Source organism: Lissotriton helveticus, chromosome 10, assembly GCF_964261635.1.
Source record: "Lissotriton helveticus chromosome 10, aLisHel1.1, whole genome shotgun sequence".
NCBI classification, from domain to species: domain Eukaryota; kingdom Metazoa; phylum Chordata; class Amphibia; order Caudata; family Salamandridae; genus Lissotriton; species Lissotriton helveticus.
Window position 1 is genome coordinate 280513118 of NC_136071.1, and position 24158 is coordinate 280537275.

A 24158-nucleotide genomic window follows, 5' to 3' on the forward strand; every position below is an offset into this window, starting at 1 on the left:
GAGTCCTCCTCTGCTCCGAGTGGAGGCTCGTCCTCGGAGATATCTTCGATTGGATATTCGTCCTCGGAGACGTCTTCTTCGACGATCTCCTCTTCAAAGATGGCCTCCGGTGCTGGTGCTGATCTCCTCATTTCGTGTCAACAGGCCCTCCGATCCCGAATGGTCTTTTTCGATCGGAAGGAGGCACAGGCTGTGCAGGTCGACTCGTCGTGTTCTGGCGAGAGACAGAGGTTACAAACCTCGTGATGGTCGCTATGAGGGAATTTTGCTCGACATACCGGGCATCTCTTGAATGGAGTTCTTTCCATGAGGCGTAGGCCGCACGGCGCCGATGGGCCCAACGGCCCGCGTCGACGCACCGGAATGTAGCTGGTGATGTCGAAAGTCTATTCGATGTCGAAAGAAGTTTGTTTGAAGTTTCTCGCTTCGAAAAAAGCAGAAAAAGTATTTTTCTAGCCGGAGCGGAAAACTTTCATCCGAACCCAGTGGCGGAAAAAAACAATCTGAGGATGGAGTCGATGACCATGCGCAGTAATGTCCAAGGGAGGAGTCACCTATCTTGTGACTACAAAAGACTTCTTCCAAGAAGACAACAACCTGCACTCATCCGAGCCCAACACCAGGAGGCGATCTATTGCAAAATGTAGGATCTGCAGCTCATATGCCTCGAACAAAACTTTTTCATAACCAAGATATGCTGGTCATTATTCTAATTCATAATTGTTGGGTGTTTCTCTAAATAAATCAGTTTTCCCTTGAGAAGCTTACCGGCCAGTTGGACCACTTGTTGTATGTACTATTACTGGCACAGGTCCAGCTGTGTACTGGGTAAACCCTATTGTTATGTAATAAGAAAACAAGGACAGCCTGGTACCATCAGACTGGAGGCAATAATGAGCAAAAAAGAAACAAAACTAGACCTTTTCTATCTATGCACCCAGGATCTGAAATAATACTCCTGTCTCTATTAGGGCCTGATAAACCCTGCTCTGGAACGAGCTAAAGACACCTCTTTAAAGAGCACTACATCACAATGCAGTAACAGTGTACTTCTCCGAGAACCCCGTGCCCATCCAATCAGTTACGACACTGCATGGGACTCCGCAGTGGATAGAAGAGGATTACATCTATGATTATAATGCCTTTATTGGCTTCATCCCAATTATTTTCAGGAAGAAAAATAGAAGTACTCAAAAGGCCGTGCTTAAATCCTCCACCTGCCAAATAAAAGTAACATAATGGGGTGCTGCAAACAACGGCCATAGATTAAGGGAGCAGTGGGTCGAAAACATTTGGGAACCACGGGACTACCCGGCTTTAGACTTTTATGGCTAGCGAGTCTCACCGACTGAGTGTCACTCACTGTAAATTCTGTGGAAATGGGCTGTGTGCATGAACTGTCAATGTCCACCTTTTAAAAAAATAGACCACTTGCTGTGCAGCTGCGCAAGAGACTATGGGCTGGTTACACACGAATATTTGAGCACACTTGTGTGAGATGAACATATGAGACTATGATCTGGCTCAACCCAGAGTCTGCACACAGGTAGCCTGTTGCCAGAAGGGCCTAATGAGGGACTGGTACGGACGTGGTGTCGGCCTTATGAGGTGAGGGGGAATGGACAGTGTACATCTGTAGTGATTACTGAAAATGTTGTTTGCTCACTGCATTGTACCTCATGGGTAAAAGAAATTACCTCGAGTGATTATTCAAAGTCAATTTTGTGAGAACTGTACGCCTTATAGCAGTTTGAAACATAATAGAACTTTCTGACAGTGCTTGACCCAGTTCTTGGGAATGGAAGGGGCGAAAGGGAAATCTGCAAGTGTTACCCACGTGCACCTGGCCTGGCCTGGACAGGCCCAAGACCATTGAAACAAAGGAGTAAGGCTGGACCTCTGGAGCCAAATACAGGAGGGTCTCCCCTTCAAAGGTTTGGTTTGAAGGGATAAAGCAGCTTTGTCAGTTAAGGGAGGGGCTGAGGCTCACAGAGGGTATCATTCCATAGACAAGTTCAAGTCTTCATTTTAAAAAGTCCCAGCATGCTGTGCAGGAGGGTGGGGATAGTGGTGGAGTGATGTGGCACCCTCAGCTTGGGCACTTCCTTTTAAAAACCCTTGCCCAAGGAAGAGACACTTGAGCACTCCCTGGAACCCGGAAGAGTCCATGCCAGAGGAATGCCCATCTAAAAGGATTAGTCACCCAACTGCACTGGATAGACTGAAGAATTTTGACGTCAACTGGCACCCATGGACTGGGTGTATTTTTCCCCAATCCAGTGGTGCTGCACTGCCCCTCCTCTTTCCCCTTACACCTTCTGAGGGACAGTAGACGGATGCCTGGTAAAGACCCTGGAGGGTTTCCCTGGATCTTTTGTGGACAGGAACTGGAGTTGGATGACCCTCAGCAGGAGGGGAGACACTGACTGCACTGCTGACATAGGTGTACTGTAAGAAAGCCTAAGCCATGGGTCTGGGGAGTTAGGAAGGGAGAGACTCTGCTTGCTGCTGAAAAAGCCCCGGGGGAAGACCGGTACCAGGACAGATTCAGCAACAGGAGCATTAAAAATCAATTTGAACAGCAAAGCAATGTTTAGGCTACTGAAGAAATGCACCTGGTGACTAGAGCTTGCCTACCAAAGCCAAACTACACATCTCTACAGGGTCAGATAAATTAAGGAAGAAAGCCCGATCTGGGGGAAATGGTATGTTTATCACTCTGTTCCAATTTTAAAAACTTCTCCTGAGGAAGGAGTGCTGAACTCCGGAGGGTCTGCACATACCTATGGATTTAATTTTTCATGAAGAGGTGGTGTGCATTGGGCCCCCACCCTTTGATCTATCATAAGCACAATGACCCCACCCCTCAGGGCCTGATGCAATCAAGATGGTCCCTTGAGGTTCCATTTCCTAGGACCACTACAAAAGGGGTAGGGCCAATCTCTGTATGGTGGTGAACTCCATGTCTGGTGGAGCAAGGCAAATACAGCAGGACTGCACCTGCCCACATAGAACAAGTGGGAGAAACCAGATGATGGCTCCCGCCCGGCATCCAGGAAAGGTGCCCTGCGCACAGGGAGATGGTAGGGGCTGTGGAGGCACTGTGAATCCCCCTCCTCACGCTACTCCTAACAAAAGGGTAACCCTCACAAAATAAGGTGCAAAGAAGCAGTAAGGGAAAAAAATGCATGTGGCAATATTGATAATCTATTGTTCACAGGTCTGATCAGCTGCACCAGAAGAGCGCCTTGGCAAAGGCAGAAAAGGTGGAGATCTTTCTACTGGAATGCCCCAGGTAGGGCAAAGGCACCACCAACGGCTTTGGAATGTGTTTGTGGGGCTGCCAAAATTTTAGCAGCCCCCCCCCCCAGGGCAGCTTTAATGCCCCCATTTTTGTTTCTGAATATCTAAGCACTTCAGGCTCTGGAGTGAGAGGACCCCCTATTGATTTGTCCTAAAGCTGCAGTAGCAGCACAGCAGAAGTATGAACGATTGTGTAATTTCCACCGATTTCAATTGCATTGCACTGGCTGTTTCAAACAGGTTTCGTTGCTTTATTATTGTGGTGACACCCTGGCAAAGCCAGTAGGCCTGCCTATTTGACAATGAATCCCCGGATATTGAGTGTAGTATAGAAGGGGGGGTATTGTGGTTATAGAATTCAGGGCTTGCTGGGGATGTGAAAGGTTCTTATGGTGTCAAAGGTATTTCCACCTACCTACTTGTAAATGTTTGTAAATTAACGCACAGGATTTTGTTGTGTGTAATAAAGTACTTTTCTTTTTTGAAGGCAAAAGCATTGACTCAACAAGGATTTATTGTGTTTCGTTGTTGCACAGCAGTGAGCAGGGGGTACTAGCCCACATCAACAGACCTGATTAGGCCTTGGAGTGTTCTGCTCGCTACCCTGAGAGAGCCAAGAGCAACAATGGGGTACTTTGCTCCCAGTAAAGAAAAACCTGCAGACTTATCAATCATGGAGAACATGCATCCTTCGCAAGTAATAACCCAATTCCTTAGAGTATTTAACAAAAACCACAATGGAAGTTGACAAATTTGACCAGCAAGCTAAAACCAAGTAGAAGATGCCTTGATACTATTAAAAGAGCAGTTTCCTTGTGCAATGTATCATTAGCACGCACGTTTAAGATGCAGTGAATGACGTGTTTTTCTCATCCTAATTTTGGTACTGTTGTGGTAAACTGGAATTTAACATTTGAAAAGTAGTAATAAAGGGGCAACTGTGTGTTTATTCATAAACGTTCTCAAAATAAAGTGTTATTCGGCCACTTTCATTATATAAATAAATTCACACAAAAAAAATACACTTAAATGTTAGTTATGTTTCATTAAACATAAAACCCAAAAAGCCATGAAATGTACCTGTTACGGTACGCAAAGAACAAAATGCACGCCTTAACTTGCGCCTCACCATGTTCTGTACACCTTCTATTAATGGTATATTCACGCACACAACTTTCAAAACCTCAAGAATGTGCATGTTTGGTGAAGTACACATGTAAAGTTGAAGATATTATTTTTCTGAAAAATTAAGCACGTTATTTGGAGAGCTTCTGACACCAAGGAATGCGTTTGTGATTTACCCTTATTGTGGTTTACTCTTATTGTATTTTTTTTATTTCAGACCAGCAAATGAAAATGGTTACCAAGTTATTGATACAAGAATGCCTCAGTGAAGGAGAGAATGTGTTTTACATACCAATATCTCATTAATTTAATTGGGATTGATGTAACTAAACCACAGAAGATACAGCTGTGTAAAAACGCCATACAGCCAAGGCACACAAGAAAAAAAAAAACATAATTCTAGTTCAAGGCTATTCATAGCAGTTAGAAACAGACTTACTTATCAAGATGAGGAGCAGGTCTTGTAGTTCTGATTGTGAAAACATCAATGATGAAAGTCACAGATTCAGGTGAAAATGGATGATGGTTATGTTTGAAAGTAGAATAGTAAGAAAAAAAATGAAGAGAAAAAGTTACAATTGTTTACAGGAGCAGTCACAACATATTACATCAGAACATGAATACAACCACTTTCAGGTAAGAATAGTAGGACAAGGAAGCAAAGCTGCTGCACTACTGGGTTTCTTTTTATATATATTATTTATATCACCAGTGCATACAAGGCTACGTGTTTCGGCAGGCATATCATTTTTTATTTTATTTGAAACAAAAACACCTGTAGCAAAGTTCCAACTGATTGTTTAATGTCACATTAAGACCAGAAAGTTATAACTGTCTCCCAACCACCATGTACTGAGAATAAAGAACGTTATACGGACTTTTGCAATGATAAAAAGCATCAAGTGTGCATCTATATGAACATTTTGTCTGAAATTCAGTGGTTTATATGTTGACCCTTTCCAGAAGGACAGCATTTTTGTTTCACTGCAATGATAACATTGTATTTGACTTTAATTTTATAAAGTATGCATAAATCTGTTTCACTTTTTACAGTGCTGTTTTTTTGCGACAGCAGGGCAGAGGGGCTATTTTGAATTAGGAGATTTAGGATTTACTCCTAATACTCCTGCCCTCTGACCTATAGCTCTAAAAATGTGGTTCCAATAGCTCACATACTTTACCTCAGAGCAAAGAAATCTGACTGGATATGTGCAATTGAACTAATGAAATATTTTGCCGTCTTAACCTAGATACGGTGCTGCACCATGGAGCAACATCACTGTGGCAGGAATAGACAAGAGAACTTTGCCAAGTGACAGGAAAGATTCAGGGACACTTTTCCAGTCTGCTCTCGGTATTATGGCCATGTGAGATGTTGGTTAATTCAGAGGTTCAAAACCAAGGGTGTTCAGTTCCTCCCAAACAGGGGGAATGGAGGGAGGAAAAACACTTCTCATGTTCCAAGTTAAATGAAAAAGCTCCAATAGGAGCAAGTGCCCTCACACACCCTGAAAAGGGTCATGCTTCATCATTTGGCCATGCTCCTTATCAGTCCGGCATTGTAACCCACTAGGGGGCTCTTGGCCGGATACATTTTGAATGCAGATAGGTGAAGTGTGGGTTGTGTTATGTAGTGTGGTGATTGGAGGTGTATTAAAATAAGTGCAGTGATGCTAAGTATCAGAGCATTTAATGAAAAATCTCACTACTCTAAGTAAAAATGTGATGCTCATTAAGATATAATGACACTTTCCATATGGAGGAGTCCTTGTATGAAAATTGATTTTGGAAATTAATGCCTTGTGACACTTTTTGATTTAGGTTCTGTAAATCTGTGCATTGAACCAGTAGTGTCCGACTACCTCCTAGTGCTAATAGGAGGGCACTTGGCCTTTCCTACAATTTTTTCTTAAGGTTGAAAAACTATTTAGTTTTTAGTTTTTCTCTTGATTTCTGTCGAAAGTGTTTTTTTAATTGTTTATCGTTGTATATAGGTGTGTATATAGGTATGTATATAGTGGTATATGATGTATTAAGTATTGGTAAAAAATATTTTGTTTGTTAAGAGAAAAAAAGAGAATAGGAAATAAGATACAAATAATTTATGCGGATTACAGAAAATAAAAATGTGTAATCATGTCCCCTTGTGCGAGTGATGATGTACATCATGTTTAATTAATTTCACAGTGCACATTTGGCATAGAAATAGGTGAATTAATTGCCTCCTATTTTTGAATAGTGTAGAATCTGTTCCTCCTTTTTCCATTGTTCTTGTTTTTTGCATTAAGATATAATGGTCTTTACTGAGCAAGGTGTGTCAATTGGTTGTATAATGTGGTTAATTAAAATGCACTTCATTGGACTACCTTTATGTTCTGCTGAAAGGCAGTGATGAGCAAGGCAGCTTAACATAACTCAAATAAAAGACATATTTTCTAGAGGTAAACATCAAAGTAACAGTTCCATCATCTTTTGTGAAAAGACTAAGCTCTAATCTCACCATGTATTGTATGAACTGAAAATGCAAATACTCGTACCATCCAGTGTTGTGCTAAGATGTTACAAACTGCTTTTTTACATAGACGTTCTTTCGAGTCACAAGGTATACTATGACTCCTCCCTTGAAAAGGGAATGTGCATGAACTACATTGTTATATTGATTCACGCACAGTTGGTGAGTGCAAGTTTGAAGTGGTTGGGAACGAGATTGTAGGAACCATGCCAGTGGTATGTAAAGAAAGTCTTAAATTAATGTTACACAGATGTGCAAACAAGACACTGGCCCTGGATAGGATTGTGTGTGCATGTGAATCTACACTACTACAAACTACAAACACATACTTACTGGGTTAGCAAAATATTACATTCATAGCATGTGATGCAGTAGATACACATGCTCGGCACAGACTGTAAAGCAGAACTCGCATAAGCATGATTAGTCAGTGGATGATGCAGATGTCTGAAACACATTTTTAATACTGTTTGATCAACTATAGCCTGTTGACGGGCAAGAATATCCACACAGTAATGTTTGGTAAAGGTGTATGGAGTTAAACATGTAGCTGCTTTGCAGATGTAAGTTATGGGAATATTCCCTAGAAAAGCCATGGTTGCCCTGTCTGGAGAAATGTAACAATCCATCCAGCTGTGCCAGATTTTAATATTGGGTGCTCTTTACGAGAAGTTTCATGCTTAGTGTGTGAGCAGGGTGGAATGTTTAGTGGGGTTGAAAGGAGTTCTAAACAGAAGCAGTGCTGTATTATACTTAAAACCCAGCGAGCGGTCTGATGTGATCTCTTCCCAATAAGGAAGAAACCCCTGAAGTCTTCCATCGACAGGTGTAGGTGATCGGGGGAAATTCGGGGTAAGTCACTGTTTTGTGGCAGAAGTGACTTTGAAAGAGTGACTGTCTTTACCTGTAGTGGAATTGCCCCAGTATGAGCCACGTTAGTACCTTCTGCCTGCTTGGTGGAAGTAAGACTGCTGCTGTCACTGACACAAGCGGGTGTCTTCTAGAGAAGTGTCATTTGCTGCACCCATGGTTTGTTGCCTCCGGAAGAACCCCTGGTGATTGTGTCTGGGGGCCCCCATGCACTTGGCAATCTCTGTATCCTGTTTTCTAATATTTGGTCAATTTGTGGAGCAAAAAGGTCTTCCCCCATGAAAAGGCAGATTGAACAAGTGTTGTTGCACTTCCAGTTTATTACCAGTGATACAGAGCCAGGAGTATCTAAGTAGAATTACAGAGGTGTAAACGTCCCCCTCTTAATGAACTGTTCATTAGGATGTTGTAAGGGGGCTTTAATCTCCTCCATTGTGCCCTATCATTCAATGAGTGGCAGTTCCTACTGCCAATTTGTTCCCCTGCAGCATCTATACTTTTGCTCTCCTTATCCAGTGAAAGAGCATCCCCTGTGGCTTGCGCGAAGGCCTGTTTACAAGCAGTGTGCACCACAAGAGAGTCCAGAGAGACATGGTCCCTAATATATATATATATATATATAGGGTCTGATGGAGAACGCTTGTATTTCTTTTCTACTCTAAGGATGACAACTCAAGCCCTATATGGATGATAAAAGATGTCTGTTGATGGTTCGAGCATCCCCTTTTAGCACTGGGAGGAACTGCATAGACCATCCTGATCTCGATAAGGTTTCAATGAGGAAATCCTCTTCCTGCAAGAAATATTTAAAAGTAAAATCCTCATGGTGTAATGATACTTCCTGTACAGAAAGCATTCATCATGTAAGTGATCCATCAACTAGGAGAGTCGCTATCAGCTTGGACATGAAAGACGTTTTTCCTGTTGCCTTGTAAATACAAAGTTCATACCATATATAGAATCTATTTATTCTTCAGAGAAGGATACAATTTATGAATAGCAGTCTGAGTGGAAAGTGACAGAATATGAGCACTTATCTGGATAACCTTGTTTATGCCAGAATAGAAAGGTTTAGGGAAGCCTTACTGTGATGACCATTCACCAAGGAGCATATGAACTATTTTAATAATCATAACAAATGTTCTATTTGTTCTGGGGCAAAACATGGTTGTTTGACAGGTATATACTGCATACTGAGTGCAGTAAAGTATTAAAGGATCTGGTGATTATGCCAAAACTAAAGTCTGTCAGGGTAGGGATTGTACGTAATCTACGAATCCACTGAAAGCCCTATCAGTGGATGTCGAGACATTAAAACAAATTAGACCGTTTTTGAAAGAACCGTCGCATCACAGACTTATGACCGAACTTATCTGTACACCTCATAATGGAAGACAGATTTATTCTCTGTGATATAAGTACATAACAGATACATTCCAGAAAATAAATAGCCACAAGAACAGGAAAACGTCCCCAACAAGTATGCTTTTTCACCTGAATGAACACTCAACTTTTGGCCTACGAAAATGTACCTCTCTAGCCCTGAGCAAAGCAAAGAGTAAGCAGACAAATTCACCAGTAGCCAGCTACACTACTGTAAGGCCCACTGAGTTAATCCCAAAGATAACTGAACACCATCTACAAAGACTACAAATAAATGCAAAGCACAAGCTGCAGTATTATGAAACCTTCACGCTAAGATCAATCCACTCATTACCAACGTAAAAAGTATTGTGAACAATGCAAATGGGCCTATCACCATGCTCTACATTACCACAAGAAAAAATGAAGCTCTATAAGCAATCAGCAGTGCAAGCCTGTGAGTCACCACTATAGCTCACTTCTTCTCTAATGAGAATATAGATTCTTAGTCATTAGTCAGCTGCGATTTTCTTCACAAGTTCTTGTATATTCTAACCAAAGTGGGCAAAACTTTTTTTTAAAGCCCATTGAAATCCCAAACAGTTTGCTGCTATAACTGTGAGAGAATCAATTGTAGTGCCATGAGAATTATTTAATTTGAAGTGTGCCCCTACACTCACAAATCATATCTCTACTTGCCCTTCTCCTGCAATAGATAATTAAAGCAGTGTTTAATTTGTATAATGAGAAAGGTCATCAGAAATTGTTACCCATTTTGGGAAAGTCACAGAAAGCGGATATACCTTTTCAAAGTAGGCATGAACCTACAGGGCGTGCAGTTGTCTTATATACCGTATTAATGGGCGACACAAGACAACATCAAAGGAAAGGGTAAATTGTGCAGAGTACATTTCCACAAACTCAAAACTGCCTAGATGTGCTGTTGAAGTCTAACTGTGTACATGATGTTTTATTGCATGCAGGTTCCCTAGCTGTACAAGCATAGTACATAGAATATGGAGAATGCAGGGGATCAGCTGGTTGATACCGAAATCTTAAAACACATTAGGAATGCAGAATCTTATTTCTAAAGGACCATTTATTGTCACAGAATTACAGAAGGGATTGAGGATGGAGAGCATGGAGAGAACCACAGCCTCCAAAGGATCTGAAATGGATTTTGTCACCAACAGAAACATGCATCTCCAGTATATAACGTCAAAAGCAACTGCTGAAATACGTCTTCCAAAATGGTTGAAAGCAATAGAGAGAGGGGTAATGAGGATCATTAGGGTGGCTCCAACGCCTCCCCTTCACGGTGCCGTACTGCTCTCTTTTAAGCAGCTCCTGCTTCAACTCCAGGTTGTTGGAGATTTAAGTGCACCATTCTGATCAGCCTAATCCCTCCTAGATAGAGCCGATTTCCACCTCTGAACTTGGGAGCAAATACTGGGTGTCCTGATATTCATAGTGAGCGGATATCATTAGGCGAGACAGGGTCAGAATTGGTTGAGGCATTACTTTTTACATCTCTCTTTAGAGATGAGGTCTCACAAATCTTCCACAAAATTATTTTTAGCATACATAACTAATACATGTACGAGTCAGATACATAAGAAATAAGACATCATAAAAATATTAAGTGGAAAGATACACAAGCATGTCTACAGTTGTTGCTATTTTTCGCAAACCCTTTATTAAATTTGTGGATTTGTACATGAAAAACAAGTTTAAACGACAAGTGGATGATGTTTCATTTCACACTGACAGAAATTCTTGTAAGCATGAATGTGATGCTTTATTATTTTGCAAATGCAACACTGCTATGCCTTTTGTGAGGCTGGATTACATACAGCATGTGATTCAATCATAGACAGACTCCAAATACTGCATTTCTGAAAAGCTTCTTTAGCATCCCTACTCAATTCAGGTAGAAATGGAACTTATCAAGAATGTATTGCTGCAGAAAACGCACATTCTTTTTGCAGATTAAGGGCAATTATAACCATCACCCATGTTTGCTGTGCTCACTATCTCTGGGCATTAACATTTGTAGAGGGAATAATCATTTTTGTGATTTTTTGTGAACAGTATTTTATGTTCTTTGCTTGGCACATAAGCACTTGATAAGCTACTCATTTGATATCAGAAATTAATAATTGAGGAGCAAAGAAGATTCTGAGGAGAGGAGAAGAGGGACAGACAAACAGTTCAAGCCAGGTGAGAGTTTATTACCCTTCAACATCATAGTCGAAATCAGCCAATTGTTTTTACAAGGGAAGACTTGGTAAGAGGGAAGAACCGGTACTTTATGCTAGAGTGGAAGCGCTTACTTATTCACAGCAGACAGAAGAAGTGATCGCTAGCGTGGGTGCAATAAATAAAAGGCCCCTCTTGCCAAAATCAGATTGGACAATCAAGATTCGTTCATTTCAGCGCACAATTCTCCTACTTCAGATTTAACATATTACAAATAATGTTATTTTCCAAATAAGAATTTTCCCGTACACAGGCTAGGGATTTCTACGCAGACCAACCCACTTGAATGTAAGGTCTTCACAAACAAATTAAAAAAAATATATCAAAACTCACTCAATTCCAAGCTTAGACTCGAGGCCATAAAACACAGTATCGTCCCACTCTATATTCCAGTTTGCCCACAAAGGAGAATATGAACTTACCGTACAGTCCAGGGCAAAGTTGTTGGAATTCCCAGGTTTGTAAGGCCTATTTATCATATTGGGAAATATTGTTGTACAGTACCACGTTGCTGAGCTGCAGCAGTATAATTTGAGCATAATCATCCCCCTATATCAACCAGCACTCTTTCTGTGCGGCCCATCCCGGTCATGTGACTAACAACCGTGGGTAACCTGTGCTGTCAATCAAGGCTACAGACCAAGCCAGTGCTGTGTTATGATTGCCACGGTTCTAGAGCACTGGTACTGTTTCTATTGAAACACATTTTACAGTGGTCCAATAAACAAAGGTCAAACAAGAACAGATAACAGAAATAAGGCACTGGAGTCCCACTGAAATGGAACCACAGGGGGCAGACATTTATGTTATGTAGTTTGAAAGGAATCTAGTTCACCTAATATACACACAACAATGAGAAGCAACCACTTTAACCGCAATGTTGGGAAGAAAGCTATATTTACTCTTCAGGACACCCGGAACCGAGAGAACAAACAAAATGCGAAAGTAAACAGCTGCTTAACTATCAAGAAAACACCGATCTGTGAGAGCATACAAAGATCCAAGAGTGCACTACTGAGTGAGACTATGAAGGATACATCTTTCCTATGAAGTGATACCTATACTTTTTTTTAGCCAACAATGAGAATCTTGTGAATACAGGTAAAACTAGGTGTGTTTGAAGACACAAATTGGTTCAAACAGAGATCTGGTTTTTAAAATACAGTTAGAGGACTGAATGTATATGCACTATATTTCCATTCAAACATAGGTAGCTCCCACAAAGAAAAAAATGTTCCACACAGGCAACTCTCAAATGGAAGCAGAGGATTAAATGTATGTTCTGGAACCAAACTCCTCAAAAAACACTGCAAAAGTACATTGTATTTTTCCTAATCTACTTTTAATTTCAAAGACGTTTTACTGAATTGTGATGGTTGGCAATATATTTTAGGGGCCTTACAGAGCAGATTTAAATGAGTGCAGAACAAGTTGTAGTTTCGTAGTAATTATTGTGCCTATGTGAAGGTGCCCATTGCCCACTAAAACATTATTAATTTCAACTAAAACACACCATTGTTTCTCATTTCGGTCAAACAGACGAAATAATAACCTGTAATTTTCAGAAGATGCAAATCTACTATGGTGCCCCAAAACAGGCTTGCAAGATAAATCCTATCTAAAAGTGATGTGTTCAATTTCTTTCAGCTTTTAATTAGAACATTGCACAAAGAAGGCCTGCTCAGTCCCAAATGACATTTGAAACAAACACAAGACAAACCTAAACAAGCTCCTCAGATAGTTTAGGACTAAACAATAAGAAAATTCTAAAAGGAAGTTATGATGGTACCTAGATTTTATATGTCAAATTTCACCTGCCCATGAGATTTATTTAGCATCAGCCATGCACAACTCAAAAAGATGATTTCTACTGACAATGAAAACTTAATTTTCACCTTCCTTTTGCTTAAAACTTTATAAGTCAAATTTTGAGAAAGTGCGTACAATTTTATTTTGTATTTACACCTTTGCAACACATTTTAGTCTTCTCTTTTTACTAAAACATTTCTGCTGTTGTTGTTACAGAATTAAAGTTTGGATCAATTTTATCACAAATTGCAGAAGTTTGAAAATAGTAACAATTTTGCTTCATAATTACTTTAAATATAAACAAAGTTGAATTGGCATTTTTCTTTTAAACAATGACAATTTTAGAATGATTTTTCAGTATACATTAATTTTTCCTAATTAATATCAAAACAGCAGCCAGCTGGTCTCAATGATCTGCTTAAAGAATAATGGTTTTGTCCCAAGTCCATTTCATGCAGGATTTGTTTTGACTATGTCCACCTAGTTATTAACTAGTTTACAAAAATAGCCTAAATAAACACTTATGTTGCAATTCATTCTATAGAAATTTCAGGTACATTATTGCTCTTACCATTCAAGGTTTTCTTCGTAGTAAAGCAATTTCAGCCTCATTGTAACTTTTAAGTAAATGCAAAAGAATAATGTTAACTTCATTGTGACTCATTTATTTTGTGCATATAGGTTGTTTCCTATCTAAAAACAGTGGGCATCCACAGCTTCACCCAAAAGCTGTTGTAAACCTAAGAACTGTGTTAAGAGTACCACACACGCCTATGCATACAATACATGGTATACCACTTGCTGTATCTCTCTTCCCAACTACCTCCCTCTGTTCTTGTGCTCAGAGAGTATGAACCTTTCCCAGTTCCCTTCCAGTGAGATGTTTCTGACTAAGGGGTATTGATAATAGAAGAGTTTAACTTTGATCACAACAGAGTTACCACACAGTAACACTATTTACTCTTGTGCCCTGGGTCTGTGCTCTATCTCAAATGTTGAGATAACAACAAAGGGAACAAAGGGAGGAGAAAATGCAGCAGTTGATCCAGTGACCTATTGGCTAAATTGTTACATATGGGTGTCCCATAAAGTCCCCATGGGTCTCTTGTAGGCGCATACATGAAGACAACTGATGCCACCTTGGCTAAGGTAAACTGTGTACAGATGTTAGAAATGTCCATTTTGAACAAGGTTTGCCACTGGTGGCAAGCCTTGCTTGTATCAATGTCACCATGAATGGCCGAGGTTTATTATAGGAACACAGTTCCCTGTTCCTTTACAGATAAAATTTAAAAAGCATGCCTGATATAAGTGTTGACCAACAGTCAGCCAAGGTATTGGTAGGGTGCAGAAATTACCAGGGAAAAATCTAACTGAAGCAAAAGTCTGGTAAGACCTTTTGAAAGAATGGGACAATCAAAGGAAGATTGTGAGCATCAGTCAGATGGAAGATGGCACACCCAAGATTTGAAGGTGCAAGGAACCACTCTGCTTTTTGATGGGTATCAAAGAAATGATGGCAACAAAGAAAGCAGTGGTCCAAGAAGTACCCTTGGGTTCCATGAGGCCATAGTTTCAAATGGATTGTGCATAAACTGTGCAAGCATAATCGGAGTTAATCTGTGGTGGTATATGTGCAGTTGAGATATAAACGGACTGCCTGCCTAATGTCCAGGCAATGTAGCCTCTTTTGTGGGATGGCAAGGGGAACAAAAGGATGGGAGGGTAACAATGGAAAGGAGTATCCACTTTTGGGAGGAAAGCAGCCCTGGTTGTTAACACCTGCTTATCAGAGAAAAAGGTCATAAATGGGCAGGCACTCTGGGCCTGCAGCTCACTGCTCATCCTTGCCGATTGACACCATCTTTATGGCTAATAAGGGCAATTGACAACTGTGAAAGGGCCCCCAAAAAAAACCCCATCCACAGTGTTAAAGATTTAGGTCCCACTGGGGAATAACAAAGGGAGTTGGAGGGTAAAAATTGGTCAACCTTTTAAGGCACCTTATCAAATTAAAGAGAATTGGTAATACAAACAGGGAAGGCAGGCCCGGGACACAGGAAAGTGGACAAAGCAGCTAAATATCCTTTTAAAGTGGCTACTGCACACCCACTCTGAGCTGGAAAGAGTGCAAACTGGAAGACGTTCAATAATCAGGCTTGTACAGGGTCCATATTGTTGTCTGGCCAAGATGAAACAAAATTGTTTCATCTCTGAGCATAAACAGATCCCTGATGAAATTGCTGTAACTGAATTAAGGCAGTGAAACATGTTGGCCTATCTTAAAGTGGTCTGTAACATGTAGTTCGTCTTTTAATCTTGAGTGGTCTCACAGCATTGAATAAAGTACAGTCATGTGCATGCGAGTCAGAACTCATTTTAACTTTGGAGACATATGGGTATGCTTTCCAATACCACAGGTTCTAGTTTGACACAAGCACTTTTCTGTGCAAAGTTTTTTTGTATCTTTTCTTCACTTCCTAATTTCATTTTACATAAGACACTGGATCTTTTCCTTCACAGGTAAGAAAGTCACTGATGAGAAACATGAGCAAACTGGTGAGTACCTACCAGCAGCTCCCTTGGTGATGCTTACGTGAGATACTTTCTGACCAACTCACACATTTTTCTTTCTTTGTATACACTTTCAAGTGGGGGTACAAATGGGGTGGACTGATAAACGTATATAAAAAGCTTTTGGACATTTAGGATAGAACACGACTGGCAATTTATAAAAGCCAGAGGTTGGGCGGAGACATTGGTATTCTGCCCCCAAGATTTGAGTGAGTTGTAGTATGTCCTAAGCAGTCAGGTCTATTCAGTATATTGCTTGCTTTTGAGTGGAGGGTGACCGGATTGTGTAGTGAGCAAAGTAGGTCATATGGCAAATTTTCTGATAATCGATGCAGACATTTTTAAACAATTTGTGTACTCTTGAGAAATTTGATGTTATGTTATGTTGGAAAATGAACGCTTTTATAAAGTCAGAAGTTAAAAAAAAAATTCTGATGGCCAATTTACAGCAAAAAATATGGAGCTTGAATTTCTTATGGAAAGTTCAATGTAAACTTACAAAGGGATCGAAAAAGAGCAAGAAAAAGATCGAGAATGTCGTACAATAACCACTTGCATGTGTTGCATTCAGCAAATAACACATTAGAAAATGTTATGATTAGACATTAAGATCAGTAACCTCTCAGTGTGAAACTAAAATAAGAACGTCACTAAAGAAACATCAGTTGAAAGATCATGGGTCTGCAGCATTTCATCACCCTGTTTAACACAATTACAGAAATATCTATTAATGTTCAATATATAAAAAAAAGTCAGCAGGTGCCTTGTAATGGTGCATAATCCTGCAACTTTCAATCGCTATATAATTTTTTCAAGGTAACAGTGTTACTGCTCCCTTCTGTAATTAGATCATATTAGTATAAGCAGAGTATTAACTAGTGATAATGTTAACTGGTCACATTATATTTACAAAGAATTATATTACAAAGAATTTATTACAAATAATATAGTTTCTTTCTCTAGCAATGTTGTGTTCTTGTGTGCTTCGTAGTGAGAGAAAGTTAAGGCGGAATAGCTCGAAGCTGGTGTATTTCAGCAGCATTAAACATCGAAGATTGAACGTTAATAGCTATTTCTCTGTAAATGTGTTTTCAAGGGAGATGAAGGCTGCAGTCCTACTGACTTAACACATGCCTGCTGTTATTTTAGAAGGATAAGCACAGTACCAATATCCATTACTAGATGTCAACAGTGATGAAAAGCCTTAACCTGCATGACATGCAGTTTCTATGCCGGGAGCCGCTGCCGCAATTTGAGTGTACATCGTGTTAAGTGGTTGCTGAATAGAAGTGCCCCTTGAACGTTTCTTTATCCTTACTGCCTGGATCTACTTATTTGAGCCTTGAATTTATACTCCTTTCACTCGGGTTGGATTCACCTGGTGAAGAGTTAAACCTCATCTTTTGTGGGATACTTTGTGACAATGTTGTTTTTACCCCGGGATCCGGGTTCCGTCTGACTAACTGTGTGATTACTTTTGCTGGCTTGTACACTTTTGGGACACGCTTCTGTAAATTCTGAATTGCCCTGACGAAGTTCCGCCCAGGAACGAAACGCGTTGGCTGTGCAACTTGTTTGGCATAATTGCGACAATAAAGAATTTAATACTTTGAACTAAAGAAGATTCCTCTCTTATATTTGAATGAGTGCGCCTTCCATCATGTGAAGAAACTTGTTGACCTTTTTTGTGCCTTGTGGCGACGGGCACGGGAAGTGTGCTGCACCGGATTTACACTTATTATATATATTTATGTTATGGTTGTGCTGAACCTTGGTCAGGTCGTCTGTTCCGTACTTTTTGCACCAGCAATGCGGTCTTATTTTCCACAGAGCTGCAAATGTTCATACTGTGTTAACACATGCTTAGGATTTGTGGTCATTCTGTAGAAGTGGTGTCATTTCTTCAAATACTGCCAACCTGTTTCTATAAGGTGAGAAGGTGAGCTTTGCAGCTCTTTACGATATAATGTTATAACTAAGCAAACATATCTTTAATGATTATAATTATACAGAGGGAGTTATAACACTCCTCCGCAAGTGTCATAGCAATAGTATTTGCTTCGTTCCCCCCACAAAATTGCTGCAAGAACACCCGATAAGACATATTTTAGTCTTACAACTTTGTGTCACATTTGCAATAGCAAAAGTGTTTCCTGTATGAGGTTTTCGTTAAAATATGCCTAAAGTTATAGGTAATATCATTGTTGATATTATTGCCACTGTTCTCTTTGACACCATGAACAGTGTACTGGAAAGAACTTCAGCTGTGCAGCTCAACATACAGAAAACGTTTCTGGCACTGTTATGCTTAGGATTCCACCCATAACTTGCCTTCCATTGACAATTTTACTGGGAATATTTATTTTAACTTGTCAGTTTATGATCCAACTAAACATAGTGTTTTCCAGAAAGTTGGTTTGATTTTATAAATGATATACCTTGTTCACTGCCCAATTTTAAACCGCAGGATGTTTAGGACAGTATTGTCTGTCTCAGATTGCCTTCTAACTAATGGATTAGTCTCAAAGCATGCCAATGCCCTTGAGTAATTAATAAATGTTAAACTATTTATTCAAGAACTGTGTTCACTCAGCAAAGGTAAACAGAGCCTAGACACTACGTCATCAGTAATCCATAATTAGCTGAAAATTGAAAAATGTGGGTGTTTGATCCCAAATTTAGAAACTTGAACTTTCAAAAGAAAATGAAAAAAGAATTCAGCAAAACTCCTCTTGTGCTGCATAATAAACTTGTTTTTCCAGTCATTTAACAACAGATTACAAAACTTCAAATTGTGGACTTTTAGAAAGGATTTTCCAGTTTCCGTTCATGCCCTACTAAAACAAAATAAACATGTAGAAGAATAATGGATAACATATTATAGTCCAACAACGTAATGTCAAAATTATTATAACAAACCTCCCTGCCTCATGCTTTTTCATCACATCACCAGAAAACCCTTGATTACATTAGAGGACCATAATACAGAGTGATCAATATCATATCTATGTGTTTCACTCCACATCTAAGCCTAAGGATAGCCTAACTCCTAACTTGAAGTGGTACCTGTATGGAGTGTGCTGAGGGCATTGCAGGGTAGTATTATTAGTACTTAACGCAAACCAAAAAAAAAAAACTATTTTTATTACTTCGGCCTGTGTGCTTAATGTGCACACAATTTTTCAAAAACAAATGTCCCAAATGTAATTTTGGAGATTTGTGTAAAGACTTTACAAAAGTGGGTGCAGGGAGGAGCTTAAGGCAATAATTAAAAGTTAATTTCCCATTGAAATTCCCATATGGAGTTCTTGAAATTGATAAAGTAATAACAGAGCCTGAAGATCAAGCTCAGGAGGCACAGAGATAAAGGAAATTGGGTGCAACGTATGGCCTGACTGCGTGACCAGCAGCTTCTAGACCAAGGGAGCCACAGGACATGCTCAGTTCAAACTGGAGGCCCGGCAGGCCCACAATGTGCCCAGTTGTCCCTTTTCTTCATGTAGCAGTCATTTAATAAAACCTATTGGCTAATTAATCTCATAGTGTAATGTCATAGGAAATGGGGACACTGCAAAAAAACACAGTATATGGTTAGATACATACATTTCAATAAAGGTCTGAATGAAAGGACATGTAAAACAATCTTCAGAAAAAGATACTGGCGCATTGGTATACAAGGAAAATCACACCATCAAAATCTTTCGAATGTAGTGTGATTTTTTTTTTGTAAAGAAAACAACAACAGTATTAAATGCAAAAAACAGACAAGAGAGAGAACAGAGAAAAGAAAGGAGAAAGACAGGAGACAGCCTTAGAGAAATTGGATATTACCTTTGAAGCGTAGGATGCAACTGTTTCTGTAAATTTTATACAAAAATGGCATAAAATAAATTGCAATACATATCTAGACAAATCCGCGTCTCAAATTAGCAAATTGTGTTTTGTTCAAATATAAAAAAAATATTTTATAGTACTGTGCTCAAAACAGACTGGTTAAGAGAGAATTGTAATTGCTTTTTAATACAGGGCATTAAAGAAAAGTTATATTTTTCTTTTCAGGTGAAAGACTGTGGGCAAACCTTAAATATACTCAATGCTTCACATAAATTACATTAGAGTATCAAACAGTACTAGATCAAATAAAGTGTCAAGAGTAGAAAATGTAAATGATGTATTTTTTTATTCCACTATTCTCTTACATATAAAAGGTCTAATGAGTCTCAGGTTTGCGTCTAGGCTAATGCAAAAAATAATAGTATAGAATGTAACATAGAAATGTGGAAAACAATTATATTTCATGTTGGTTACTGATTTTGGGACCAGTAGATAGGACTTTGATTGCTGGCATGCCAACCTAACCATGCATCACCCTTAAAAACAACTACTATCTCACAGTGCCTCTATTTCGTTATATGAAAACGTTAGGAATCCTTATATATAAGATAATTTAATTAAGCGGCACACCATTTTCTCACACATTTAGATTTTTTCCAAAGAAACATCTAAAATAAATGTGCCAAACAACTACATCTGCCCATCTGATTATCACTTCTTCAAATATCTATTTCCTGAATTATTAGTTGACAGAGAAAGCTGGAAAACTAGTGTGAGAAGTAAGGGGTATTAGCAAATCTCAAATCAGAACAGAACTGGAACATAGCACCATTCTGCTGTTCTTCAGCTTCTAGATTACCAACAGCCAGTCCCAGTTTTAGTTGACGTTAATGTAATTCTAGAGAAGGCAAAACTATTTGGATGAAAGGAAAATCTGAATAAAAGAAATTATCTTTGTTTTCCTGAGTGTATTAAACTCAAGGGTAAAATATTGCCTTGTAGACATTGAATGTGACCTTTAATTTAATGTTCTTACCGCCTGTAGCCAATAAACCTTTAAATGGAAAGTCAAACAGATTGTAAGAAAGGTAAATTTTAAAGGTCACAGAAAAAAAGATTATACATGGTTCCATCAATTTTAAAAGAACTAAAGGCTTTCACAACAGCCATCTAAATTATTGAAATGAAGATGACGTCTACAAAAAAACTGGAGTGCAAAGTTATCAATTTCACCAATTCTCAACTTTGGACGTTTGTGAGAAGATAAAAATAGGTTTATGTTGATGCCTCCAAAGAAGAAAACCTTTACTTTACAAATTGTGTTATGATCATGATCTGCAATGCATATATTTTTGTAAGTTAAAACTATAAGGGAAGTATACGACAGGACCATAAACACCATATCCTGGGGTTTTGCTGGGGAAAACACCGAGTAAAACACCTTTGCACTTAGTATATGATGATTTCTCCACTACCCTAAAGGTTTAAGCACTTCTTAAAATGATATATTGTCATGTAAAGAGTTCACAAGTTAGAAAATAGCAGTCAATGTTAGTGATGTGAGAATCAACAGGTCTGTTTAAAGGACTTTGAGAAAGTGTCTAAATCAGCCACCCAACAAGCATTTGAAACACTAATCATATCGCATAGTATGCCATTTTACGCTGTGCCAAAACGAAGTAGGACATATCTTGCACATCTGATAAACGTTGTCATGCTTTTTTGTTTTAATAAGAAGCTATTCTGTGGTGTTTTCCGACAGGCATGAACATGTTTTAGCACCTGAAATCTGCTACTTTGATTACTGGCTATCAAATCCTGAGGGTAGGATAACCAGGAAAGGAAGCAAGCAACACTTTTCTCTTCTGTTCATTTTCATGCCTCTGTTGAGTGTCTGTATCTAGCCCTTGAATTGACCTACATAGAAGCAAGACAGTGACATGTCTTGATAGAATGTGCAACAGTTTCTGAACTTTCAAGGCATTAAATGACCTTACAAATGAACTGTAAGCATCTGGTGCCAGCCCTGATTAAAGAGAAACGCCTTACAGGCATAGATGAACCCCAAGCAGCAAAGGAAGGCTTAAATATTATAACAGTTAAGCAGCCAACATTGAAATCCACTGTAATGGAAAGTTGTTGGTGCGTCAAAAAAGTTCACTTTTGTTTGATTCTGTATTGTTCTATAATGCAATTTTAATGTGCTTGAATATTCATATCAAGCCACAAAACTCAAAGATAACTGGAACATAGAGATGGGAATAACGCATGATTTGATTTAATCCATTCCACAGTTTTGTCAGTTTGATGCATAATCTACTTTGTAAATGTGCACAAATCAACCTCTTCGGAATGAAATGGCGGGAAATAAAGCATGAGCTGCATGTCTGTCACACCACCACGACATTAAGAGGCAATTCAGAATGATTACCTGTTACAAGAAAGGCAACAATCTGCCAGCTTCACAGTAAGTGTCCGTCGTCTAAACATTTGCCATTTCACCTAGTAATACAGACTATTACTAAGCAAAATAAAATGCAGGCACAGGGTACACATGTTCTAGTATCTATGGGAGAACTACTAAACTAAAGAGAGAACCTGCGTTTTCTCTTTATAGCATAAAATGTATAGGTCAAAACAAACAAAAATAAAGTAAGAAAACAGAAAGATTCAATTATTGAAGCAAGGACTGTCATGAGCCTAGAATGCCCTAAGGAAGAACTTCAAAGAAAGTCATTATTCTAATCTTTATTATTAAAGGTGTCTGTATATAGGCAAATAGTTCCCCATTCTGTGTTGGAATCAATTTGGTTTAATGGGAAACATCCCTGTTGAGTAGCTCCACAAACTCTTTTACACTTATTACTATGCAGTGTATACAGTAGCTAAAATCAAATTTTGTATTTAAAAAAGCATGCTAAAGTAGAGAGATTGCTGTTAGAATCTAGTTTTGTGGCTCAGCGGTCCAGAAAATAGACTGAATGTTTATTACCATCCTGCAAAATAATGAGGATATCAGTTCTGATGTACTTAGGACCCTCGCGTCCTTAGTGGCTAGAGCTCATTTCTTAAATCACTTGCCAGAAGGCTAATAATTTTTGAATCATATGTCATAACATAGCATCATTTTTTTTATACTTAGGAGGAGTTGGCATCAAATTAGAAGGCAAATGCACCGCTGCAGCACATGCCTGCCTGCAAAATGCTCATCAGTCTAGTCTGTCTCCATCACTCATAAGTGGAGTCAAGGTTCTTGCCACTAGACCGGAAGGTTATCCCTGGCATAATGAATCTGTAGTCTATTTTAACTGATGCTCTGGAGTATTATCATACAGGCTTTAGGAAATTTTGATATTACCATATCTTGGACCAGAATCCCATCCATACTTGTGCAAGGAAGATAGGCGAAAACTCGTGCAGCAATTTGTTTTGCAGCCCTTCTGCAAATGAGTTGCAGTAATATATCTTTGAGCCAAAGAAACACTTGTAAATTTCATTTTCTAAGAAGACAACACATATGGACTTGCCCCAAGATGTGGTGATCGTGGGAGACCGGTAAAGATAGATTTGTTTGGTAAATGAGGCCACTTTTGTCAGCCAATACGAAAACATTGTGAAAAGGGGTTGCCGGGGTGAAGGATATGTGGAATCAAACAGAAGATCTTTCAACTGCAAACCACTTCGAAACTGAGGGTAAAACTGAGGGACCAGCATGGGGTTTTTGATGCCTCTTAACTTCATTAAGATAATAACCCTCTGAGGCAGGGATGGGGAGATCTCCTTTTGAGATGCCCAACCCCCTAATGTTAGATCAAAATCATTCCTAATTTAAATTAGACTTGCACCCCTTAAATGGGTTTAGCATGCAATAAGCTTGCTATATCTTAGAATGCAGTACTGAAGATAGCCACAAGTGAACACTAGTAGAAGGGATACATATGTGGAAGTCAGAAGAGACCAGGAAAAAAATCTAACCAACTAGAGATAATATGTTCACTTATTGTTATACCCTCCAGACCAAAAAACAAATCCCAGCAACATGAAAATAAGGATTGAATATCAATTGTATTGAACTGCACACTCTCTTGGTAGGTCTGAGACCTCTCCTTCCCTTTATGATAGAAGTACAATGCAAGACTTCTTAAATAAATAAATAAATGGTTTTGTAATGATCTGTAGCTGGTAATCTGAGTGAGGTTTTAAAAACAAACCAATACATTTTTTTTTTAAATGTCAGTAGATGAGGCTCACAAACTGACCTGTTTTGCAAGCAGGTAGTATGTCCAATGAAAAGCATTTTGCATTTATGATGCTTTGGCAAGGTTTGAGTACACAGATTTGTAAAAACTGATATAAAAATATCATTGTGCTAAGTGAGTAGAAAAGCAAGGCTTAAAGGGTCAAAGGGGGTAGAGAGAAGCCTTCATGCGGACCCACTTTCACATGCTAGTGCAGCTAAAAGTAAACTCAAAGTTCAGTCCATCAGCATTGAACCATACATACGATTCAT

At 39.1% G+C, this 24158-nt stretch overlaps 1 protein-coding gene across 1 annotated transcript in view; it reads right to left on the reverse strand.

The window, feature by feature from the left end:
* NKTR (natural killer cell triggering receptor) overlaps positions 1-24158 on the reverse strand; it is a 511856-nt gene that overhangs the window by 249434 nt on the left and 238264 nt on the right. Inside the window, 1 exon segment of the mRNA XM_078665314.1 lies at positions 4868-4897. Coding sequence (XP_078521440.1) covers positions 4868-4897 — 30 coding nt within the window.